This window comes from Citrus sinensis, chromosome 8 (genome assembly GCF_022201045.2).
Source record: "Citrus sinensis cultivar Valencia sweet orange chromosome 8, DVS_A1.0, whole genome shotgun sequence".
Taxonomy (NCBI): domain Eukaryota; kingdom Viridiplantae; phylum Streptophyta; class Magnoliopsida; order Sapindales; family Rutaceae; genus Citrus; species Citrus sinensis.
This window is the reverse complement of record NC_068563.1, coordinates 29,144,321-29,169,077: the sequence shown is the minus strand read 5'-3', so window position 1 is coordinate 29,169,077 and position 24,757 is coordinate 29,144,321. Positions and strand designations below refer to the sequence as shown.

The 24,757-nt window shown below is 32.9% G+C and overlaps 2 protein-coding genes and 1 non-coding gene across 3 annotated transcripts; 2 read left to right on the top strand and 1 right to left on the bottom strand.

The window, feature by feature from the left end:
* Positions 1–4,236: 4,236 nt before the first annotated feature.
* MIR172D (microRNA MIR172d) lies at positions 4,237–4,395 on the bottom strand. The gene has a single exon (NR_161524.1). It is a non-coding gene; the product is annotated as a microRNA MIR172d (primary transcript).
* Positions 4,396–15,036: 10,641 nt separating this feature from the next.
* Positions 15,037–17,048, top strand: LOC102627310 (uncharacterized). Its single transcript, XM_006488299.4, has 2 exons — positions 15,037–16,043; positions 16,685–17,048. The coding sequence occupies exons 1-2, from the start codon at positions 15,793–15,795 to the stop codon at positions 16,920–16,922; spliced, it is 489 nt and encodes a 162-aa protein (XP_006488362.1). The 5' UTR covers positions 15,037–15,792; the 3' UTR covers positions 16,923–17,048.
* Positions 17,049–18,075: 1,027 nt separating this feature from the next.
* Positions 18,076–23,305, top strand: CYP707A2 (abscisic acid 8'-hydroxylase 2-like). The gene is given in 8 exon segments (NM_001288946.1): positions 18,076–18,365; positions 18,446–18,764; positions 18,908–19,057; positions 19,170–19,418; positions 19,524–19,613; positions 19,717–19,902; positions 20,313–20,431; positions 22,952–23,305. Coding segments are annotated over 8 exon segments (1,434 nt in total). The 5' UTR covers positions 18,076–18,150; the 3' UTR covers positions 23,058–23,305.
* Positions 23,306–24,757: the final 1,452 nt, after the last annotated feature.

Below are 24,757 nucleotides of genomic sequence, written 5' to 3'. Positions count from 1 at the left end.
CTCACAATACTTATTTTGCCAAACATTTAATTAATTTTCTTTACAGTTAATTATTTGTATAGATTAGTGAATAACAATTATTTAAAAAGTGACAACATTACCAAACTGGCGCTAAGCTATATGGCTTAATATCATTTCTAAACATTGAGATTGTTGTATATATATTCCTTCTCTAGTGCGCGTGTTTTCAATTTTTTTTTCATGCGTACATGCTTTTAAGCCATGGGGTTCAACAAAGTCATTTTTTAATGTTATTAAACCGCACAACTTTATAGTGTATTAATAGTGTATTTGCAACCAAACATTTAATTAATTTTCTTTACAGTTAATTATTTATATAGATTAGTGAATAACAATTATTTAAAAAGTGACAACATTACCAAACTGGCGCTAAGCTAAATGGGTTAATATCATTTCTAAACATTGGGATTGTTGTATATATATTCCTTCTCTAGTGCGCGTGTTTTCAAGTTTTTTTTCATGTATACATGCTTTTAAGCCGTGAGGTTCAACAAAGTCATTTTTTAATATTATTAAACCGCACAACTTTATAGTGTATTAATAGTGTATTTGCATTAAAAGAAAATGAGAGCGCTCATAATTGAGAATGATTGTATAATTATATATTATATATTACAAACACATACAGAGTTAAATACAGTGCATTTTGTGGTATTATAATATTGGAATCTATGTTTTTTTTTTATTTTTTATCTTACCAATACAATCATAAATCCTTGATTCAAACCTATATATATATATATATATATATATATATATATATATATATATATATATATATATATATGACCTGCTCAGTTAGCTATACGATGTATAGCAATCCCAATGTTTAGACTAAAAAATGTATCAAATTTACCTCCAAATAAATCCAAAAAATTGCAAGAAAAAATTCACTTATATTGGATCAAAAAACTAAAATCCTACCTATTTTTAGAGCTGCCAAAATTTGACACGACTCGATTACCCGACACGAACACGACACCAATAAATGGGTATGAGTTGTCGAATTTAACACGATTATTAAATGGGTCGGGTCCGGGTCAACACGATTTTTTCCGTGTCGGGTTAGGGTTAAAATTCTTGACCCATTTACCCGATTAATGACCCGATTATATTTTTTATTTTAAAATAATTTACAGATTCTTGTCGTCAAAACTCAAATATTAGAGATGATTTTTTTTATTCTTTAAAAGGATGAATATAGGCACAATATTTTATTTATAAAATTTTAAATACATTTAGAGCTTTAATAGTGTAAATGTATAAAATATTGGTAGACATGTATATTTTATAATATTGATGTATAATATTATTTACATATATATAATTAAAACCTCAATAGTGTGTGTAATATTTTAGTAGATATGTATATTTTATAATATTGATAAATTATGTATGTATGTATGGATGGATGTATGTATGTGCATACATATGTATAACAAAGTGTAAATATTTGATGTAACTTTTGTTTAATATATAGATATTAAGCGGGTTATTGGGTAACCCGATTATTTTTCCGTGTCGGGTTTGGGTCTCAATATTTTGACACGATTATTAAATGGGTCGGGTTTGGGTCGACCTAAATTTGACACGACACAAAACTGACACGACACGAATACGACCTAATGACCCGTTTTGTCAACTCTACCCATTTTGTGTGGAAAGAGAAAATTTTCACCATTTCAATAAAATTGTGGTCTCATTTGGCATTTCTATTCCGGCGCTCGGCCCTGTTTCTTAAGATATTTCAGCAAATCTTTAAATTGTTTCAGTATTGAGGAATTTTTATCTTTCTTTATCTATGATTACATTTCAGAAATTATGTATATGATCAGTCATCTTGCAAAAATATTATATCCAGATAATACTGATGAATATCATTTGTAATTTATATGTTAAGTATGCACCAAAGGATGTTATTTTCAGAAGATTGTTTTCTGTTTGCATTCATAGGTGGCTGGAGCATCATGAATTCTGATGAAGGCGGACCTGCTTTCATGTGGCTGTGTCTTTGGCTGCTTGCATATATTTTTTTAATGCAAAGGCATGGAGCCTGGCTAGAGCTTCAATTATTGTACCTGGAGCTCTTGCCAGCGGCTGGATTCTTGGGTCCATTGTTTTCCAAATGATTCCCACTGTTCTAACATAGCTAGTAGCATACTTCTTCTTGTTCCTCGCTTGTTTCTATCTTGAACTTTTTTCAAATAAAGATCCAATCATACTATGTTCCTTTTGAAATTAAGAGTAGTTGAACCAAAGCTACACTCTGCTACCATTTCATTGGATTTTTGACTCATTCGTTTTACCCTTTTTATTCTTCTGTACATAGAGAGTACTGGGAATTAGGCAATTGTGGTAGTAGTTTCCAACCCTGCGAACAAATTTTTCCCCCACAAAAAATAAAATAAAAATTTACCAATCCCTCAAAAAACATTAAAAAACAAATACTACAGCTGCGGAAAATCAACATAAACATATGCTATCTGTGTATTTGGTGGCAACTGGCATCCTAACTATTGACAATCTTCACAGATTATGTGACCATATGTTAAGCATAAGCTATAATCATCATAATTATATGATCAAGGGCTTGGTTGTCAAAATTGAAGAACAATATAGAACGTGTAACTTTTCACTCTTGTTTTTATTCAACGTGACTCAAATTAATTAACGTCAATTTTATATAAGAAATATGATAATATATATAAAAGGAACATAATCAATCACCATAATTTTGGGATTGTTTTCATGTTTGGCACATAATAGTCTTAATCGAGAAGAATTGTTTGGGATCATAATGTCATCCTTATATCTTAGATGCCACAAACTTTGGGTTAAGTACTACAAGCAAGAACCCAAAAATATCTTATTTGGGGAAAGGATTTATAATTACATACAGGGACTTAATCTTGAGTATGCGAAGTTCTTAAAAATTATAACAATTTGTATAGCTGCATGCCACAGGGAAAGGAAAGAGATAATGAATGAATTAAGGTGCAACATCAAGTTGAAAGAAAGAGAGCATTAGATCAAATCATGATCATGGGAAAGATAAAAACACCTGTAAATCTTTTCTTTCAGATCTCCGAAACTTAATAATACTAGTGACTATTAAACCGCCGAAACGAGGTCAACAAATGATCATAAAACTAGTTGATTTGTTTTTTAAAATCCCAAATTCTTCTTAGAATGTGAACTTTATAAACAAGAAAAGCTTGTTCGTTTCACCAATATTAATTAGTTATAAACAAATAGTTAACTAGGTTTGTATATAAACGTATACCATCAAAAAGTCCGACGAAGAAACAACTAAACATGCCCCCTATCACATGATGCTTTCATAATTTTGAACCACTGCAAAATCCGAACCTTTCAATATATGTATGAGGTAAGGAACCAAAGTTTACAATTAATAGAAACGAAATATAAAAAATCACAGAAGGTGCCAGACAAAACAATATATATGGACAAGAGTTGCTATCAAAGTAAAATGTGACAATCATGAGATCACAAGAATAGTCCAACATTGATAGATAGACCACCCTGTGAAATACAACGGCACTCATAGTGTATAATTAATGTTCATATAAATTGATGCTTACATATGAAACATGAATCTTTTTTCTTTAAATTAGACTGCGAGGAGATTCAGATAAATTTCATGCAACAAAACCCCATAATAATTTTCATTTTCATGGACCAAATTCCTGGAAGAATAGCTGCTATATATAGCGAGGAGTTTCAGATAAATTCTTACTCAATAAAGAAGATATATAATCTTCATACACGCGCTAACTTACAAACAGCAACATACACACATAGAAAAGAAATAAAATAACAATAAAGCTTTAGATGTAGTGTATTTATAAAAAAAATAAAAGCCCTACCTCTTTGGCATAGTCTTTAATTTGGTGAAAATTTTGAGATGATAAAGCTTCAGGTCTCCTGACTGCTTCAGTTGCATAAAAGTTGGGAAAATGACTAAACAAATTAAAGCAAACATCAGGAATTCAGAAGAACATTTGTGATCAGTCACAGATATATATCAAAAATTACAAAAACCCTAATTCTAATTGTGACAGTACAGTAGTATAAGAAAATTTTGAAAAAAAGAATAATAAAAAGCACCTCATGAAATTTCGAGTGTGGTCTCAATCATCTGAACAAACGATCATGAGCATCTATCTGTGCTGCATGTGTATTTGAAATTCAAAAGTGGTATGAATCGTAGTCAAATATTTGCTGATGCAGCATCATCAAGATTCCCATTATTTGGAAGGAACTTTTGAATAGGCCTATTCAATGAATTCCCTTGCTAAAGCTTGTGAATCTTGATGATGCCGCAACCGCAAATATTGGCAGCAGCTAGCTCTTGATGAGATCTTATCAGCTCCATGCAAGTGAAGATGATTATGAGAGTGTATGTGTACATATGTGTGTGTGTGTACAAACCCTAACCATCAAAAGAAAAACAAAAGAGAAACTACACCATCTAGTTGAAAGTTAAAAAGAAAAGCCAAGAGAGGTGCAGTAAAAGCCAAGAATGCCACCTAGATAAAATCATTACACTAACCTTACAGCTGCAATTAAAGACCCACCAAGGTAACAAAGATGAAAAAATTACAAAAGCCAGCTAACAATTCTGGTCATATGGGTCCTAAGAAAGAAACAGTCAGTGAATGTTGGTGATGAGGATTTGAAGGGAAGAAGAGAGATATAAGCAGAAAGAACCTGAGCCCTGAGGGGATGATTGGTTAAGCTTAAGGTATATATTTAGTGGCGAAAGTAGAAAAGTCAATGTTTTATTATTACATCATGTGCATATCTATTGAGATATTCTTTACATATGTTGTATAGACCTAGTGCACTTTAATTTGAATAAATAGATGTCATAAAAAGAACTAGTAATAATAAAAATCATGAACGATGAAGTGACTCTAGTTTAAAGGGTGAGAAACGATGAATGAATTTTACATTGTACGCTAAGAAAAATATAAAATTATGATAGGTAATTATTAAATAAAAAATAATGGAATTACTGAATTTTATTTATTTACTGTTATAAATACACCCATGACAAAAAAAATTAAAATTCAACATATATCATCATAAAACACTAAGAGACATAAGTAAACATTTCATGTGGATTTTGGAGGGACTTGTCAGGGATTGACCCCAGATACAAATGAATATATTATCAAAAGGCTGCACTCTTTGGAGATTCTTGTAGTCACCACACAAAACTCTTCACTTTATACTTTCGCCAGTGCCTTAGATTTATTCGGGGCTTTTAGTATTAAAATGTCTCCTGATCTCAATAGAATCTAAAGAACTAGTTTATTTGATTGAGCTGAGGATCTTCCAAGTATGGGAATCACACTTTGAATTTTTCTACTTTACACCCTGTTAACCGCAGAAAGTACTTATCAATGGGCCGAGGTAAGCTTCAATATGACACTGGCCAAGCACCAGGTGTCTCAAGGCAAGTTAAAGCTAAATTTCTTTTGCAAAAATATTATGATTGAAACACTTTTATAGATTTTACTTGTATAAATTGATGCGTCTCAATGATGTAACACTGTTTCATATTATTAATTTTACTGGAAGATTATGTATAATGATGTTTTTTTGGCCTTTGGAAATTTGATGGTGTGATTTTCAACCAATTTTATTCAATTGGCCACTTGATTTTAAATTCTGAGTGATAGAGAATTAAAAAATTAATTTGGATCTATTCATCATCTACCATTTTTTTAATAAAAAAATTTCTTTCTTTTCGACTTTTAATAATTTCATCGGAAGGAACTCGTGGCCCTATCTATGTTACACTCTCAATATGTAATTTTTTTTTTTTCAAAAATATCCACATCACTCACAATCTGGTCTTTTTTATCTTTTCATACAGCAGTAAATTAATTAGTTCATAAATTTAACTTATTTTCAAAATCTTATCGTGAGTTAGGGGCAATTCCAAGCTTTTTCAGCGAATATGAGTGATCCATCTATTGATATTGCCTTTTATAATTATTATTTAAGCATTCATGGACAAATTACTTACAATTCATATCTCGCGAATCCATTATCACAATTTTGATAGTTACAAATGACTAGCAAGGCATACTTCTCTGGAATATTCGTGCTGCTTAAAAGAACACAAAGGCATCAATCCAACTTGGAGAAAAAGTGAAGCTCATTTTATTCGTATGGGCAAGTGGCATTAAGAAGATAAGCTTATAGTTACATAAACATATGCTTCTTTAAGCTAATCATGCGAGATAATGTGCAGCTAATTGGCTGCGTAAAATGCGCCCTACGTGTAAAGGCAATGTATACAACATAAAGTGATCCGTTTAGTTGCTTTAAATTTTCTTAACAATATTAGTTTATATGGGAATCAGCAAAATCGGCGTAACGTAAGGGAATCAAATTAGAGTGTAGTTAGAATAATCAAATTATGTTTTTGAGGTTAGTTGTCGTACGTGGTTAACAAAGATTAGCAACGGCGTAATTAAAGTGGATATTATGGATTGAGGCACTTGGTTTTGTTGGGGAATTAACATTTTAATAATCCGGCCGCGGCTTGTTTAGGGCATCAATTACAAGCAAATTAGCTTTCAATTGAATTGCTAGCTAGCAGCTAGTACCTATGTTGAATATTATAAAGGGAAAAAGACTAATAGATCCCATATGTTTAGGAAAAGAGATATAAAAGTTCCTAATATTTTGAAAATAACACTTAAACGAGTGGCGGTGCCAGAAATTAAAAAAATATTGCAATTTAAAAAAAGTCAATAAATAATAAGTATCAAAAATAAAAATTCACTAACATATTCAATACATTTATAATTGATCTCGACGTGTTTTCATATGTTAAAAACGTTAAAAAATAAATTTATCATCAAGAACACAAAATAAATCTTTTTCTACATGTGTAATAATAATATTACTCAATTATTAATCTTTAATATGATTTCACAGACGATTTTTCACAAAATTCATAGTTGAAAACGCCTTTTACTACTGTAGTTATGACAACTAGTAAATTCAATGCTAATGTTATCGATAAATAAATTAATGAATACAATTTATCTTTTTTAATATCAACTATTTTTCTTGTTAACCTATCAATCTCTTTCAATTTTGAAAATTTGTTATTAGAACCCACTTATATAATGTAAATATCAAATTGAATTTTAAGTGTCATAAGATTCATTGAAGAAAAATTATTTTGATAAACTCAATAAGATAAAATAATTTCTGTTTTTTTGTGTGAGGAGAGTTAGCGTGCAACGAATCTCAAAATAATAATTTCTTTGTGGGTTGGAAGTTAAAGATAAATACTTAATATTTTGATTATTTTTTTAATTTTAATAGGGACTTTTATAATAAATGAGACAAATATTTAATTAAATTTGTAAATTTTGAAAGTCAAGCCCCCTAGTCCCGACGTGGCACCGCCTATGACTTAAACCCTAAATTATTAATGGATTCAGTTTGGTTAAATAATTAAAAGGTGAACTCAGTTTATTCCCTTAAAAATTTGGTGAATTTACCTAAAAGACCTTGTCCAAAAATTACAAATATAAGACACTAAATCGATTAAACTAAAAACCTATCAAAAAAAATCACAAACCCTTAATTCCCTAACTCGCTGCACACAGACCATGTCGCTGTTGGTGCCGCTGCTCGTGTCCATTTGCTACTTGCGTCCAGCCAATCATGACAATGCTCTTGGCCTTGAAGCCGCTACTGGTGCCACTGTTTGTGGCGCCGCCTATGGCTTGAAGTTGCTGCTTATTAACTTTTCTAGTTTCAGAGAAGGCAGACAGATATGATTAACTTGCAATTTTTACAATGCAGCCATCATGAATTAAGTTAAAAATGCTTCTAACAACAATCCTTGGTAATCTTTTTTTAAAGTTTCTAGTTCCTTTTAAATGCATGAAGCTCAAATTAGAAGAAACTTTTTGTGCAAAAAATGAGATTATCAAATACAGGAGCTAAAAATTTAAGTTCAAAAAATTAAAGAACGACCAATATATTAATTGATATTAATCCAACAATTAAATTCATGTTGATGCGCAGGCCAAATTATAGATAGAAACGAAAATCCACAAATAAATATAAAACTGTCATCAGGCCCATGAAATTAAAAAATTATTATTATTATTTATTTTTCAACCAATATACGTTAGTTTATACAAAATTATTTGTAACTCTACTGTTATCATTAAAATAATTGATTAACTGAAAAACTTAAAAGGTTTTATGATAGTGTTTTTGAACCACTAGAAAAATGAAACATAAAGAGTTTTCAAGATAATAAGTAATTATCTCAATCTTATCAATGCAAATGGTTTACGCCGACCTTACCTTTAGATAAGACCAAAAATTCCAGTAAATCTGTCGCTGATTGGCGAGCCGTCCAGCTCCACACGTGCTTAAAAGCTTAGTCGCTTACATTAGGTTAAACACATCATTAGGGAAACCGGTTCGGGCCTCATAATATCAATTAATTAAGTTCGCGAGTGTCGTTAGAAAAGTGCTTGTTTGGAAGTACGTTCTCTCTGCGCCTAAAATCAAATAAAATCTATTTTTACTGGTATGGACTTTCAGGCTGGGGCCTAAACCTGGGCCTACGTTACCAAACTGGGCCAACGAGAAAAAGTTTTGCTGCATAGAACTTTTAATGCCCTCTAAAATCTAGAATTTTATTTTTTTTTAAATGCCTTCTACTTCGAATTATAAAATTAATATCAGCCCATTAATTTTTATCCTAATAAAAATTTTAAATTTTTTTTTCCAAATCATAGTTGAGATAATTATTAATACTATAATATAATAAATTATAAAATAAGATGAATGTAGAAAATTACTAAAAAAACAATTTATCTAAAAATCAAATTATATGCAGTTAACTATTTATATCTACAATAAATTGATTTATCTCCAATTATTTAAAAAAAAAAATTCAACCAAAAAATTTTTACGTGAAATTTTGAAGGATGTAAAAAGTGTATTAAAAAAACTGTTCTTGCAGTAGCAGTCGACTTCACTGTATGGGCAATGTTAGGCTTGTCACTTGCAAAGAAAATATAAATATTCTTTTCAACATTAAACTTGAATTCATTAACAAATAAGCTTCTTATTAAAAACTAAAAAAAAAAAAAAATCGTTTTTGCTGCATCAGCGATCCCGAGTGAAATACAAACTTCAGCAATCAGCATTCATCAACTTACAACGGCAAAGAGCAACATAACAGATTGTAATCACATTCGATCATATACAGACCTACAGTAGCTAATTAGTGAGTATGGTTTACAGCGTTGGAGGATGCTTGGAACTTTTAATCGACCACAAGCCTACTGTGTTTAAGTTCTCGAACCCATAAACATAGCGAAGAGCAGCTCAATTTCTGGCGACTGAAAATACGCATTCTTTGGTGGGCCCCTCTTCTTGCCACACGAAAATGGCTTCTTCCTCGGTGGCGGCGGAGGGCACGCAGACGGCACCGCCGGTATCCGACACTCGTTTCTTGTCGGCGTCGAACACCCTCCTTCTTCTTCTTGCATCATCTCCTCATAAGCAGCCCCCATTTAATTTGTTATGTTGTTCTGCGAGAACAGAACTGGACTTGATGTTGATAGTTGATAGCGTTCGAGTAGTTTCAGGTTTATATAAGATGTCGATGAACTTTTCGAAGCGGTTGGTGGCGTGTTCTCGAACTTGCTAGTTTTGAAATTTGTGGCTAGGGATGACTACAGCGAGACATCGTGCGTACCCACGTTTCAATTAACGGTTGCGCTTTGATCTACGTGGGAAGGACACTCGTCAGATTTGAACTCCGCTTGAATTAAAAATGGCGCCAAGGCCCCAGTCGAGGTCACTTAAAAAAGCGCGGGAAACGCCGCTTACCAGCACTTTCCAATTGTGTTGGCCGAACCCTACGCGTTATCCGGATTCCGGACTAAGAAGTCTGAAATTTTATTAATTTAAGATATTTTTAAAATTTTTTTTTTTATATTTATGTTTGATTTTTAGATATTTATATCTGAATAAAAAAAATAAAATTTTGTAATTTTTATGTAAATAAAAAAATATCTGAATGACAACTAAATATTATATTTTAAAAATATCTCTATAAAATAACTTATTTCTTAAATTATAAAATTTAATCCTCTTTTTTATTTTAATTTATAAGGACATAAATGTCAAATAATTAAATTTAAGATATTTTTTATTATAAAAAAAATAAGATACCATTTATATTTAAATATTAAAAAATAAAAATAAACATGTTATTTAAATTTTTATATTCAAATCTATTAAGACTTCAGAAAAATTTAAACCCATTTAAATTTCAGATAAAAAAATAAACACTACCTAAATTTATTTTCTTTTTATTTTTATGATTTTTTCCAGTTTTATGTAATTGTCAATGCACACACGTCGATTCGAAGGACAAAGTACGGGATCCTGCGGAGTAGAGCATTGGATGCTAATCGAACGGTTCTCACTAAACAAAGATGATGAATTGATGATCTGTTTGTTTTAAATGCTTCTCTGACTGACACATTGGGTGGCAGTCTTGGACTCATACACAGCGTCAAGTTTATGTTTATCTCTTGGCCGAGGGGGGAGCCACCGTGCCATATTGAGAAGCTCGCCTGTGAATATGATGCAATAAGAATAATATTAATTATTAATAAATCCAACTTCAATAACATATGAACAAGTTCCTACACATAGATATTTTCTGCAATGTCTTTACCATGAACCAGGATTGTTGGAGCTTAAAATTGGGATTGCATCTGTTAGCTTCTAAATTATATTATTGGTTTATTGTAACTAATTGAGTAGTCATATTAAAAAATAAATAAATGAATGAATGAGTAAAATAAAATACAAATTCAAGTGGGCTTAGGATAACAAAGCGGTGGGATAGATCTGTATGTATACATGGACTCATAAGGATAGAAGTATAATTCAACCAAACTAAGCCATTTGGTTTAATAATCAATACAATTTCGGTTTAAAAAATTTGAACCACGAAAAAACTGAAATATAGAACAACAGCATTTGTAAAAATGAACAAAAATTAAAAGAAAACAAAATTAACTAAAACCTACAAATGGTAAGTCCAAGGTTACTTATTTTTTCTTATTCGAAATCTAAATAAGTTTAAACTTAACCAAAATCTGAATAGTTCTGAATATAAATATCTAAATAGCATGTTTGTTTTTCTTTTTTTTCAACATATCAATATAAAATTTTAAAAGTTAGTAGTTTGACACAAATATCTTTTTAAGCGGGACATATATTTGCCCTTCACAATTAAGAAGATTAACAAGTTAATTAGTTTGATAACATTAAAAAATATATACTATCATTGTTTCTTAATTTAATTTTGTAATTAAAGATGTAACTATAACATATTAACATCAACTTTCATTATGAAGTCAACATTGTTATTTCAGTTTTGATACATCACAATAGATATAATCTTAGGGAAATTTGTAACCTACCCCCAAATAAATTGACATTTTTCACCGCGTCCCCAACAAATTTGACTTGTTGCACTGCGCACCCAAAAAAATTGACATTTTTGCACCACGCCCCCAATTCCGTTATTTTCTCAGTTAAGTTTAACAGTGGAGGGGTAAAATTGGAAGTTTATTCTTTAAATTAATTTTAATGGGAATTCTCTTTATTGTAATTAAAATAAAAATCTTTAAAAAATTAAAGAAAAAATAATAGTGGTGACAATGTACATGTAACGAGAAATTTTTTTATTACAATTAAAATAAAAATCTTTAAAACATTAAAGGAAAATAATAGTGGTGATAAATGTACATATAACAAGAATTTTTTTTATTAAAATTGAAATAAAAATCTTTAAAAAATTAAAGAAAAAATAATAGTGGCGACAATGTACGTGTAACAAGAAATTTTTTTTATTGCAATTGAAATAAAGATCTTTAAAAAAATTAAAGGAAAATAATAGTGGTGACAAATGTACATGTAACAAGAATTTTTTTTATTAAAATTGAAAAAAAAATCTTTAAAAAATTAAAGAAAAAATAATAGTGGTGACAATGAACATGTAAGAAGAATTGTTTTTTTTATTACAATTGAAAAAAAAACCTTAAAAAATTAAATGAGCTAAAAATTTTGTTTTTTTTACATAGAGGGGCATTTTTGTCATTCAATCAAAAGTTAAACGGAGCCGTTAAACTTAACTGAGAAAATAACGGAATTGGGGGCGTGGTGCAAAAATGTCAATTTTTTTGGGTGCGCAGTGCAACAAGTCAAATTTGTTAGGGACGCGGTGCAAAACGTCAATTTATTTGGGGGTAGGTTACAAATTTCCCATAATCTTATTTGTTTTGTCCCATATTTTGCTTTACTTAAAGTTACCATGTGCATAAAAAATTGAAGCAATTTAAAAAATAACTTCAAGGATAATACAAAAATGTTAGATTTATATATAATATAGAAAAGAACATGAATTGTTAAGAGTATTATTGAGATTTGAAACTAAATTTTTCTATTTAGATTTCAGACTTCAAATAAAAGTAATTTTTTTTCTTTTTTTTTTGTTCAGATAAAATTATCTGACAATAAGTGATAAGTTAAGAAAACAAACAACTAAACATAAGTTAATGTTTGCAAAAAAGTTAAATTCAGACTCTAGGCTAAAAGACAAACAACACCTAAATCTATTTAGAGAATTGATATTTGTTCATAGTTAAATCTATTTTCAAATATTGAAAAAATAAAAACGAACTTAATATACATCAGACTCAAACCCTTTTCACAGATGTGAAAATGTAAGAAGCGCTTTTTTTTTTTTTTACCTTTTTTTTTTTATTTTTACCGACGATTGTTTCCAATAAAACAAGTGCCAATATTTGGTAAATATTGGAGAATTACAAGAAATTGCAACGTTTCGAGAAGATCAACAACAATTGGGCCTACTAACAATTTTAGGCTAATTTGGTTCAAACATTTCTCGTGCCAGCTTTTAGCACTCCTCCAAATTCTATTAGCACCCCCTTTCAATTTTATTTCTTAAAATACTGTGAATTAAAATCATAAAATGCAAATCAGTGTATTCAAATTAATCACTATTCCATAGAATTTCACTCCAAAATTTTTTTAAAAAGTTTTATTTATAAATTGCATGTAAATTCTAAGATCTTAGTATTATATATTTTTGTCTTTGAAACTCTAAACTCTCATAATTTTCTCAAAAAAATTATTCGTTCAATTAAAAAATTTATAACATAAATATAAATTATAAAATGGGGTGGGTGTAAAAATTTTGTTGAAATAAAATTTTATTGAAGTGTTTAATTGAATTTTCATTCAAATTTATCTTTGGATATTTATGTAATTTCTAATAAAGGGGGTTATATGAAACTTTTAAGGGGTGTCAAAAGACCTACTCCTCTCTAGCCATTGCAGTTCCGGCAGTTGTAAGCTGCAAAAATTAACGGCCCAACTTGTAAGCCCACACAAACCAAACCACTGGTTTTCTTTCCATTCAAGCTTTTTCTCAAATTGATGGTACTGGTGCCTGAATGAAGAAAAGTGAAGGCAAGAATCATGTACCATCACAAAAATGCAAAATGTGGAGTTGCTATTTTTGGTTTTGGAAGCACCTCATTAGAATCAATACCACAACACTTTTCTCAGCTTGGAACCTCCTGATATATAATTTAGTTTTCCCCATAAACCTTCAATAAAGAAGAGGATTAGATCCCTTTTAGACAAAATATGGTTATTACTCCAAGCAAAATCTCAATTAATATTCTAGATACTTGAATAAGAAACTTTGTAACATCACCGCATTCATTATCAGTAATCTTGTCAAATCGATTGAGGATTAAAGAAGGATTTCCACAAGATTTGTTAAATTTTTTAAAATATATCTTTTACATACAAGCCAAATAACGTATCTTTTCTTTTTCTTTTCTTTTTTTAAAAAAAATTAATTCATGTGTATGTCATTAGAATATGTTCCAAATGTTCTTGTTATTCAACACCTGTCAAATTAAAATCTCCTTTCAAAAGGGGAAAAAAATTGCACTTGTCAATCATCTCAACTCCTAAATGATTATGCCACAAAACCTCCACTTAAGCAAAGTCTTTGCAATGTTATTAGTTGGGAAACAAAGAACTAACTAAAAACGTTGTAACGAGGGCGATTTCTTCATTATACTACACGAATCAAGGACAAAATGTACAAGAAACATTAAATCTCATTTAAAGTCAAACATGGCAGATTAAATTGACAAACACAAACGTGTACAAATTTTATAAGTTAATAAATAAATTGAGTTGCTCCAATAAAATGACAATGCCCGGGTTTACCATGGCCGATGCCACACAAAACAAAAATGTGTGTGTGTGTTTTTTTTTTTATACACTAATATATTATAATCAGAATTTTATTGATATTTCCAATCAGAAATCAATCAAGATTCTCTTGAGTAATCCTATTACAGCACAATCCGAATGTTACACTCATAATTAATATTGGAGGGAGATTGATTATACTCTAATGTGGAGAGACAACTAACCCTCATTATACAAGAGAGTCAAGTTATAATATAAAAGATCTGACGGCTACTCTTCAGTCCCGTTTTGCCACATGGCAATCAAGAAATTTTGCCGCCTGTCATTTTCTTATAAGCATCCAACAGTTCTCACATTTTATCAAATAGATCCTGTTCAAACAATTATACATTGATCAGATCAGACGCGGAGTAATATTGATCGTCGTTAGAATGATGAGGGTGAGTAACAAATTTGTATCCTTCTTTGTGCGGGTAAGGACAATGAGGATCCGAATATTATTTATCCCTGTCGATGAAATATCCAACATTTTTTCAAAAGCAAATATCTAGTAATTTTGTTCTTCTTTTGTTTAATTTGTATTAAAATTTAAAAAAAAAAAACCAACAATTTTTAACTGTAGTAATGTCCAGAGTTTATGGCTTTATGCTACAAAATCTTGATCGCATGCGGCACGTCGCAATCTAACAATGTGATACAATTAACTTCATGGGTTGAACTTTAAGTGCTTCACAATTCCAAAGATGATCACAAGTACATCCAAAATCAATCTCCTGTAGTCGGGGAGAGGGAGGATTAGGATAAGGCCGTAAGGGCAACGGGCCCTAGCGAGAGAGAGAGAGAGAGAGAGAGAAAAAAATTAAAATTTTTTTAAAAATGCCCCAATCACTATCACCGTGGATTGATTGCCACGTGTGTCTTGACAACTAGATTACAATTAAAGGCCAACACTTTTCCCAAAAGAAAAATACCGACCAACCGAAATCTCACACATGATACTGTTTATCATCGAAAGCTGGCGGTGTTCTGAAGGGAGAGGTGCTACGTGGGGGCGATCACAGCGGTCCACGTATGCAGGTGGCCACTGGAAAGTCCATCCAGATTGAAATCGTGCTGGGATTTTCCTGCGGCGCCCTCCATTAAATTCTCGCCCATTTCTAAGTCAATCTTGCCGTGTGCATATTAGTGAGTTCATGTGCGAGTATTACTGGGCTTGAGAAATGCTCGCACACGTGGCGTTATCTCATTAACCGTGTGCCGAGATCACCTGCTGTAGTATCGTTTTCGTTCAAACACGCTTAATGCTGGAATGTTTTACACTCACACTCTTCGTACGCGTATTTCATGAGACGAACATCGTTGCGGACCAGAATATTCGTACGGGAGGTGGTGTTCGCACGTGCCATGTGAATGACACGTACACTAGCTGGCAGCCAAGGCCGACCGGTGGAGGCCGAGGAGGAAGTCATCTGGCAGCGCTCGTTTGTTCTGAAGAAAGCTGAACGGAAGACCAACGCGTCAGGTGCAAACCACGTGAATCAGTTGGGGTCTTTTGAGCCTGGCTCTCCACACGTGTGCACAGGTGCCACACGCGTTTTCCCCTTTGGCGTTGCAATTTTGCATTGCAGGCTCAACACTCATGCCACGTGTTATTCTTTCAGGTGAACTTTCATTCTTATTCTTGTAACGCATGTTCGTGATCCGAAAAAATGGAGAAAATTTTAAAATTTACTGTATAATCACGAAGATCAGGTGAAATAAGTTTGCATTTCCAAAAAGTATAAATAATAAAACTAGAGCACCAATTCTGTACTGACACGGTGATTATATCGATCTCTATTTCCTATTCCCTAAATCTTACTTCTTTTCATTTTTGGTTAATGGATAAAAGATTCATGTGACACAATTGTCACACCATAAGGCACTAGGGGAAGTGATATCACAATCATCTGTATGTGACAAAATCATTGACAATCATCATCCATGTTAGTGTTACTGTGTGATATGTGTCAATGACAGTGCTTACATAATATTAAACTTTGCCATAAAATTTAGACCTGTGAGTCAGGCAAAGAGGGGTCCATTAAAATTTTAATTTAAAAGTTTTTCTATAAACTGGTTAAAGACGTGAGTCCTGTTTCTGTGTGCGTATTGTAAGAAAGTCGACGCTGCTGGCTCCACGAAACGGAGACGGTGAGTAATTTGCCTAAAATAGCAAAATTAAAGTTGATGATGATATACTAACCAATACAGAAAACGAGAACCCACCGTTTAATTAATTTTTTTTTTCTTCTTAAAAAAGAGGAGGTGTTTCAGATTCAGTGAGTTTCAGGCGATACAGTTGCACGTACACAGTTAGGATTTTGACACGTGTGAAGGCCCAAGTCCCGTTGGCTGACTGCTGTGATTACCTAGCGCCTCACGTTGGGGGGTGGGGAATGGTGGCTGTGTTGGGCTGGGCTATGGCCGGCTTTCGCTCCGCTGGGCCAACGGTGTCCCTAAGTAGATTCGGGGAGCTTTTGTCATCTGCACGGCAGTAAATTTTCGTACTCACGCTTCTATAAGGAGCGTGATCTCACATTCTCACTTGACTTTGCTAGTGTCATAGGTAACATGTTACACCGGTCTCATTTCATTTTACTAATGAATTTCGGTGCCAATCTCTAGTCAAGAGCATAATCTCACCAATATATTTGGTATATGAAAAACGTAAATTGTGTCTGTCTAGTATAAATTAGTAAGATCATACGTTTATTATATATGTTTATTTATTATATAAGAATAAATTATAATTATTGCACGGATTTTCTTTTTTTCTTTTTGGTTCGTATACTGATATAAGACACGTGTCAGTATCATATTCAAGCAAGGTTCAAATTATTTTAAAAAATTAAAAAATTTAGAAAAAAAGAAAATGTAGGCTAGTTATTAATGATGAAGTTGAATCTTTTGTGATTGTGACTTTTAAGTTCCTACTTTGAATTAATGGAGCGGCTTAGGTAAATGAAGTCAACACCACATTCTTTTAATGGTCTAACATTCACATTTATTAGCAATATGATTTGAAAGTTTAAGTCACATTGTAAATTATGGTTATTTTCTAATTATTTTTGTGCGCAATATTAACTCTTCAGCAGTATAAAAGATTAAAAGGGTTAAGGTTCACACTACGAGTATATACGCATCAATAAAACGTATTGAAAAGGAATATAAACCAATACACATACACATCAATAAAATAAGTCGAAAATGTATGTAAACTATATATATGTACACATATCAATAAAACGTTTCGAAAAGGAATATAAATCAACACACACTCATCAATAAAAATGTTTCAAAATAATATATACGAGAAAAACCTTCCTTATCCCAAGAGTATGACAAAATAAAATTGCGATAAATTATTATTATTTTTTTCCAACCATACATAACATAATTTTATTGGTCGGCACCGAGAGTGGAAACCCTCTCATTAGAATTCTCTTCTAATTTTAGTAGTAGTTGGGTAAAAAGAAAGAGAGAGAGTGTGAGGGGGTCGCGCAAAAAAAACAAATAAATTTTTTTTTTTAAAAAAAAAAGGGTAAGCAAGGTGTTCCAAGAAATGTGGCGACGTCTGTCACAAATATGCCGCTGCTCCGGCCTATATAAACCCCACCACCTCGCCACATAATCCCCCACCTCACTCAAGTACAATTTCAAGACTCGCTAGCTATAGCTGTTCAAGTTAGCCTCTGCCACCTCTCTCTTTCAATCCCAACTTTTACCATGCATCTAATTTCATTTTCACCACCACCACCACTACCGACTTTCCTTCTATCGTTTTCTTCTTTGTTGCTGCTACTGCTTCTTGTCTTGCTCCAGTGGCGCCAGCCCAAGGATAAACGCTTCCCTCCCGGCTCAATGGGGTGGCCTTATATTGGAGAAACACTCAAGCTTTACACCCAAAACCCGAATTCCTTCTTCTCCAATAGACAAAAACGGTACATGGGCATCTCTAGATTCCCATCATACGGTTGATTCTTTGGTCGATGTATATTAATGGTTTGTTACTTACTTGTAGGTATGGGGATATATTTAAGACGCACATATTGGGGTGTCCATGTGTGATGATTTCAAGCCCCGAAGCAGCAAAGATTGTGCTAGTGTCAAAAGCACACTTGTTCAAGCCAACATATCCACCAAGCAAAGAAAAAATGATAGGCCCCGAGGCTTTGTTCTTTCACCAAGGTGCATATCATTCGAGACTCAAGAAGTTGGTTCAAGCTTCGTTTTTGCCCTCTGCAATACGAGGGTCGGTTTCAGAAATTGAGCAAATTGTTTTGAAATTTCTGCCTACATGGAAAAATGCAACCATCAACACTTTACAAGAAATGAAGAAGGTGTTGTTATAACCAGCTATCGAATCCTTTTGTTAAACTGTGTTTATCTTTTAGTACCGCATGAGTCGGCACACATAATTACAATACTAATAATAATATTTAAGGAATCTAATTTTGAAAGTTTTGTTTCTGTTTTCTTCTAGTATGCTTTTGATGTTGCAATGATTTCGGCTTTTGGGTACCAACATGACTTGGAAATGGAAGGAATCAAGAATCTGTATCAATGCATAGAGAAAGGCTACAATTCTATGCCCTTAGATCTTCCAGGAACTCCGTATCACAAAGCAATTAAGGTAACTTGCTAGCTAATAATTAAATCTTTTAAGCTTCATCACATTACCGTTTTAATTAATTAAAAAACTTATAATAAAGAATTAATTAATATGTATGTCTGTCTCTTAAAAGGCAAGAGAGCAGCTGAATGAGACTTTGAGGAGGTTGATTCAAAAGAGAAGAGAAAGTGGGAAGCAAATTGGTGGATTGTTGGGAGTTTTATTGGCAGCAAAAGATCATAAGCTTAATCAACTCAGTGATTCTCAAATTGCTGATAATATAATTGGTGTCATCTTTGCTGCTCATGATACAACTGCAAGTGTTTTAACATGGGTTCTTAAGTATTTGCATGATAATCAGGATCTGCTGGACGCTGTCACGGTAACATTAACATTTCTATTTTTCAACAGTTTTCAGATTTTCTTTCTTTCTTTTTAAGAACCACATTGGTATATAAAATATTCATGGCCAATCATTTTTGCGCAGAGGGAACAAGAAGGTATTTTACGTCAAAAAATTGAAGAAAATAGAGGGCTGACGTGGGATGATACAAGGCACATGCCTCTGACTACAAGGGTACGTATATATTATCAATATTTGACCAAAATTTAATAAAATGATCCTTTAATTAAAATACACTCCTTATAATTAAAGTAAAATAATATATTTTTTTTCCCAGGTGATTCAAGAGACTCTAAGAACAGCAAGCATACTCTCATTCACTTTTAGAGAAGCTGTACAAGATGTAGAATTTGAAGGCTATATAATCCCTAGAGGTTGGAAAGTGCTTCCTCTCTTCAGAAGCATTCATCACTGTGCTGATTTCTTCCCTCAACCAGAAAAATTTGACCCTTCAAGATTCGAGGTAAGCTCATCCTTTGCACTAGAATACAAATTAAAATACGGACGAATCAACACAAATACACATTAAGAAAGTTCAACTTTCTATATATGTATTAATTCATTTATGTTAGTGGGTCATGGGTACAGTGAAATATAAGGTTACCAATGGTTAGATTATCTGTGGGTGCTGTCGTTTTCATTTGGGGTTATATGAATCTTCATCCACGACCGAGTGAATGAACAGTAAATGAAAGATTTGAATGTATCAGAGTCATGTGAGCTGATTTTGTATGCTAGTAACAGTACTGTGCTGTAGCGAGTATATAATTAAACTTGTTTGGAAGTATCTAAAACATTTTAATTTTGCTGAGAAATTTGTATATATTAATTATGAAAAAAAAATAATTTGTGTTTGTGTGTGTGATGATGCAGGCGCCACCGAGACCAAATACATACATGCCATTTGGAAATGGAGTGCACTCTTGTCCAGGCAGTGAGCTGGCCAAACTTGAAATGCATATTTTCATTCATCATCTCACCACCACTTACAGGTCCCTCTCTTTCTCAAAATTTCAGAATCTTACATAATTAATTTATTTTTTAACTTGGATGCATGTATCTGAGGTCTGAACAATCATAATATGATAATCTCAATTGCATTATGGTTTTAGGGTTAACGCAAGCCCATCTTTAACAGGAATTCGGGACAAACTCCGAATAGTTAATCATTAAATGATTTGATTAGGTTTAATTATGATAATTTTGTTGCAAAATTAAAGAAAAAGGATGGAAAAGAAAACGACAACAGTATTAAAAAGCTAGCGCAATTTTACCCTAAAGCAGAAGAGTAACAGGGATAGTTCAATTATTCATTGTGGTCCTAGCAGTGTTCCTTAGGCTGTGGAAGTGGTGGTCCTTAGTCTCAAATGCATTGCAGCATAGGGTTCTTCTTCCACAAGTATTGGGCGGAGTGAACAAATATAGTCGGCAAAAATATTAGCATATGGAATTTGATCTAGTACTGCACCATTGCGCATGTTATGATGCACATGATGCTCGACATAGCATGTAATGAGCTTTCATGGGGGTTGCTGGTCCCACAGCAGAGTTCCCCTAGTGAGAACTCGTCATGCATGCCGTCACGCACCATAATATATGCGATGGTGGGCACTAGATCAAGCTCTATTAGCAAATTATTTTCAAATAAATTTTAAGAAAAATATAACACCTAAACCTTAAAATTTGTCTTAATGTATAGATCGACTCCTAACATTTCAAGAATGAACATATAGACTATTTTTCAATTTAGGTTACATTGTTTTTGTAAATTGATTTTTTATCACTGTGTAGATTTTGGATATGTTTAGTGTGTCATAATAAACGAAAAAAGAAAAGAAAAACGAAAAGAGGGTCTATGTGATGATTTGTGTAATGTTAGGGATTTACTTGCATATAAGGCAAAACTTGGTGCTTTCCTTAACTTTACACGTGGTTTGCATGCATGACATTGGCATGTTAGGCAAATGTATTTTTGTATTTCTCAGACCTGTATACAATTACAAAGTACAAACCCTCGATACCTATCTTCTACTAAAATTATTCTCTTTTACATATGTACACTAGCCAGTATGCATGAATGGCTTATATTGTGTTTATAAGGCACTTGGCATAAAATATAGTGTTTTTGAAGCTATTGAAAACATTTTCAAAATCCTCAAAAAAAAAAAAAAAAATTCCCTTTTAATTAATCTGTGGACACATCAATCCTTGTCCGTTTAGGCATAGATATTGATACGTCTATGGCTTGAGAGCGCTTGTGCTCCAATTCCACTGTCGTCTTTATCATTTGTTTGAACCAATCATAGCTTCTCCTTCCTCGGATCTCTAATCTCCATCAAATAAACATGAACCAAATGGGTACCTAACTCTTGACCCTTTGATGCTATCAAATCACACCATCACTAGTAGACGACCCCGTTTTCCAGCTGTACAATCTCCATCAAACGGCTATAGGACATTTAGGAAATATAGATTTTCTGACTCAGCAGTGTTTACTCACACCACATCTTTGCTCTGCATGTTTTGCACCTAGATTTTCATTTTTTCTTTTCAAAGGGAAAATAACACTTAGGCAGTACTGATTCTCACTTTTATCATTTAGGTCCCCAATTTTTTTTTTTTTTAATTGACATGTAAAAACGCACATACCTTGATACCTTTTAATAAGCATACCACATATGTATTAGACTGATGAGTAGGGATATTTGAAAAGTGTTGTTTTTTTTTTTTTTCTATTTTCGCTTTATTCACCACCTAAATGGTAAAGATAAGAATAAGAAAGATGTAAGTGTTGTATATTCTCTTTTTTCAAATTTCTAAGAATAATGGATTAGACTATGTTACATATAATGTAATATATCGCATACTCATAAATTATCAACTATGATAACTCAATTGTTTTCACATATTGCAACTTTTTGGTTTTGGGTAATAACAAGGTTGCTGTAAGTTAACATAACATGACCCAATAATAACATGACATTTTATTCTTATATTTTATGTTACATTAATTGTTATAGTCAAAACTATCGATCCTTTTATTAATCGTATTTGGCTATACGTGCTAAGATTATTAATTTCATATGGGTTAAATCAATTTGAATTTAATGATAACCACATAAAGAAAGTAGATAATACTCAACGATGAGGAAGTTTGAAACTCCAAAAATGTTTCAATCAAACTTGTTTTCTTTCTTTTTTTTTTTTTTTTTGTCTGAACCACGAGGTGGTCCTGAGTGGGCCCCAACTGTGGGAGACACATTTAAGCCTGTACCACAACCCGGACTAATCTCTGCTCACACCGGGTCGGCCTGTAAGGAGTAAAGTGCTGGCCAAAGTGGTGACTCCATACGAGAGTCGGGCTTGAACTCCTGACATCTCTTAAGGAGTGAGAATGCCGAACCACTCACACTAACTAACTTTGGTTGTTTTCTTTCTATTTTGGTCCGTATATAATGTAGAATTATTGAAGATCTTATTTCATTTTGTAACTTTCTTGTGATTGGCTGCAGGTGGCAAGTTGTAGGGAATGATGATGGGATTCAATACGTGCCTTTCCCGGTACCCAAACAGGGTTTGCCCGTAAGGGTAAGCCGTAGGACCAGAAAAGCAGATTGATCATCGATCGAAAGCGCTTCAGCAAATGGATTCTTGACGATGACGAAAATCTAGTTCAACCGGGCCCAAAGCAAGTTATCCATCCGTGTGTTTCTCTTTGCTTTCCTTTTTTCCCCTTCGTTGTTGCGCTGGGAATCAGAATCCTTTGCATTTCGATTAAAGTTTAGCAAATCTTTTTCTTAGTTTTTTGTCAAATGTGAAGGTGACAGGACACGCATAGGTGTCAACGAGTGCACCAACGTGGTCCATTGTTGTGGGTTTTTGTAATGTATATCTAAAACTAAAAGTTGTTTGCAAAAAAGCAAATCCGGAAAAAAAAAAGGGTTACTTTGCATTTGTGTTTTTGAAAAAAAGTTAAAAGTTCGTGTATTTTGAGGATCAAATGTGTGTGGATTTCGATGTTGGTGAAGTAACTATCATATTCCCTAGATTTTTCCATCCTCTTTTATGGTCTACAAAGAGCTGAGATGATATCATTTTGGGCCTTTAGCTTATCACCAGGCATTTTTTATGCAACAAGACGGCAGGACCGAGTAGTGCACACTAGAAACCCACGTAAGGCTGCGCCTCAGCACAATTTTGTTGCCTCCGTGGATATGCGTGGGCCTATTTGAGATTGAGGGGCCGTGACTTCTCATCCACAGTTGCTGTGAAATAAACAGAGTGCCCTGAGCATTTCAGCATAGGTGCATTGCAGAGTACCGCTGTGACTTTAGATGTTTACTAAATACTTTTCAAAAACAAGTTAAAACACAAATGGTTAAAAACATGGTCCAATTGTTTCTTATCAGGATTTCACCTCTTGCTTCCGTGATCAGGAAGAAGATATACCCGTTTTCTACAGCAATGAAAATGATTCTAACAGTCATTTGGGATCTTCACTTCACATCAATCACTTGACTTGCGGTTCATGGAAGAACCACAGCTTCAAATTTTGTCATATCCGAAAGTAACTCGACCACAATAAGAAGTTATAATCGTTTCATGCCTGGATTTGCACAGTGTGGGATACCATGATGTCGGAAACAATTATTGCAATTTGTGAAGTTGTGGAAGATCATTAGACAACGAATTGTCTTATGCATTATTTCCTTGAAGTGGCCCCTACTACTTGAAATCATCCACTTCGACAATTCTGCTTGTGATTCTAGAGGAGCTTGCTAGTCACTTTTCTTCTTAAGTAATCTCCCAGACAAATAAATTGTTAACGTCTCTAAACTTTGATCGAATCATTTGGAGTGTTCACTGTTCAATATATACCGATATTTCACCAAAGACGAGGATAGCGAAAGAGCATTTCTATAGTCAAATATCACATAGATAATGATTCTTCTGGTTTTCAATTTTCAGAAAAGTGTCCACCGCAAAATCTAACACATGAAGTGCACCGAGTCCCGAGAACTAAAAGGGAGGTCCCCTATGCCCTTATCCAAAACATAATAAAGGAATCTTGAACACAACTCGGAAGACATAACCCTGAAGCCCCAATTTTTAGGTCGAGCTCTTTCTCACATGGATCATCTCAATACACCCCCCATTACAAAAATGCCCCCACCAGTATTGACAAATCTTCTTATACAGAATGTAACTTCATGTATACGGCTAACATGCAGACTTTTGTTCCTACAATGGAACTACTTATGCGAAAATGTAAGCATACACAGGAAGCTTCCCTCGTCCTAATTTCAGTCAGCACAGAA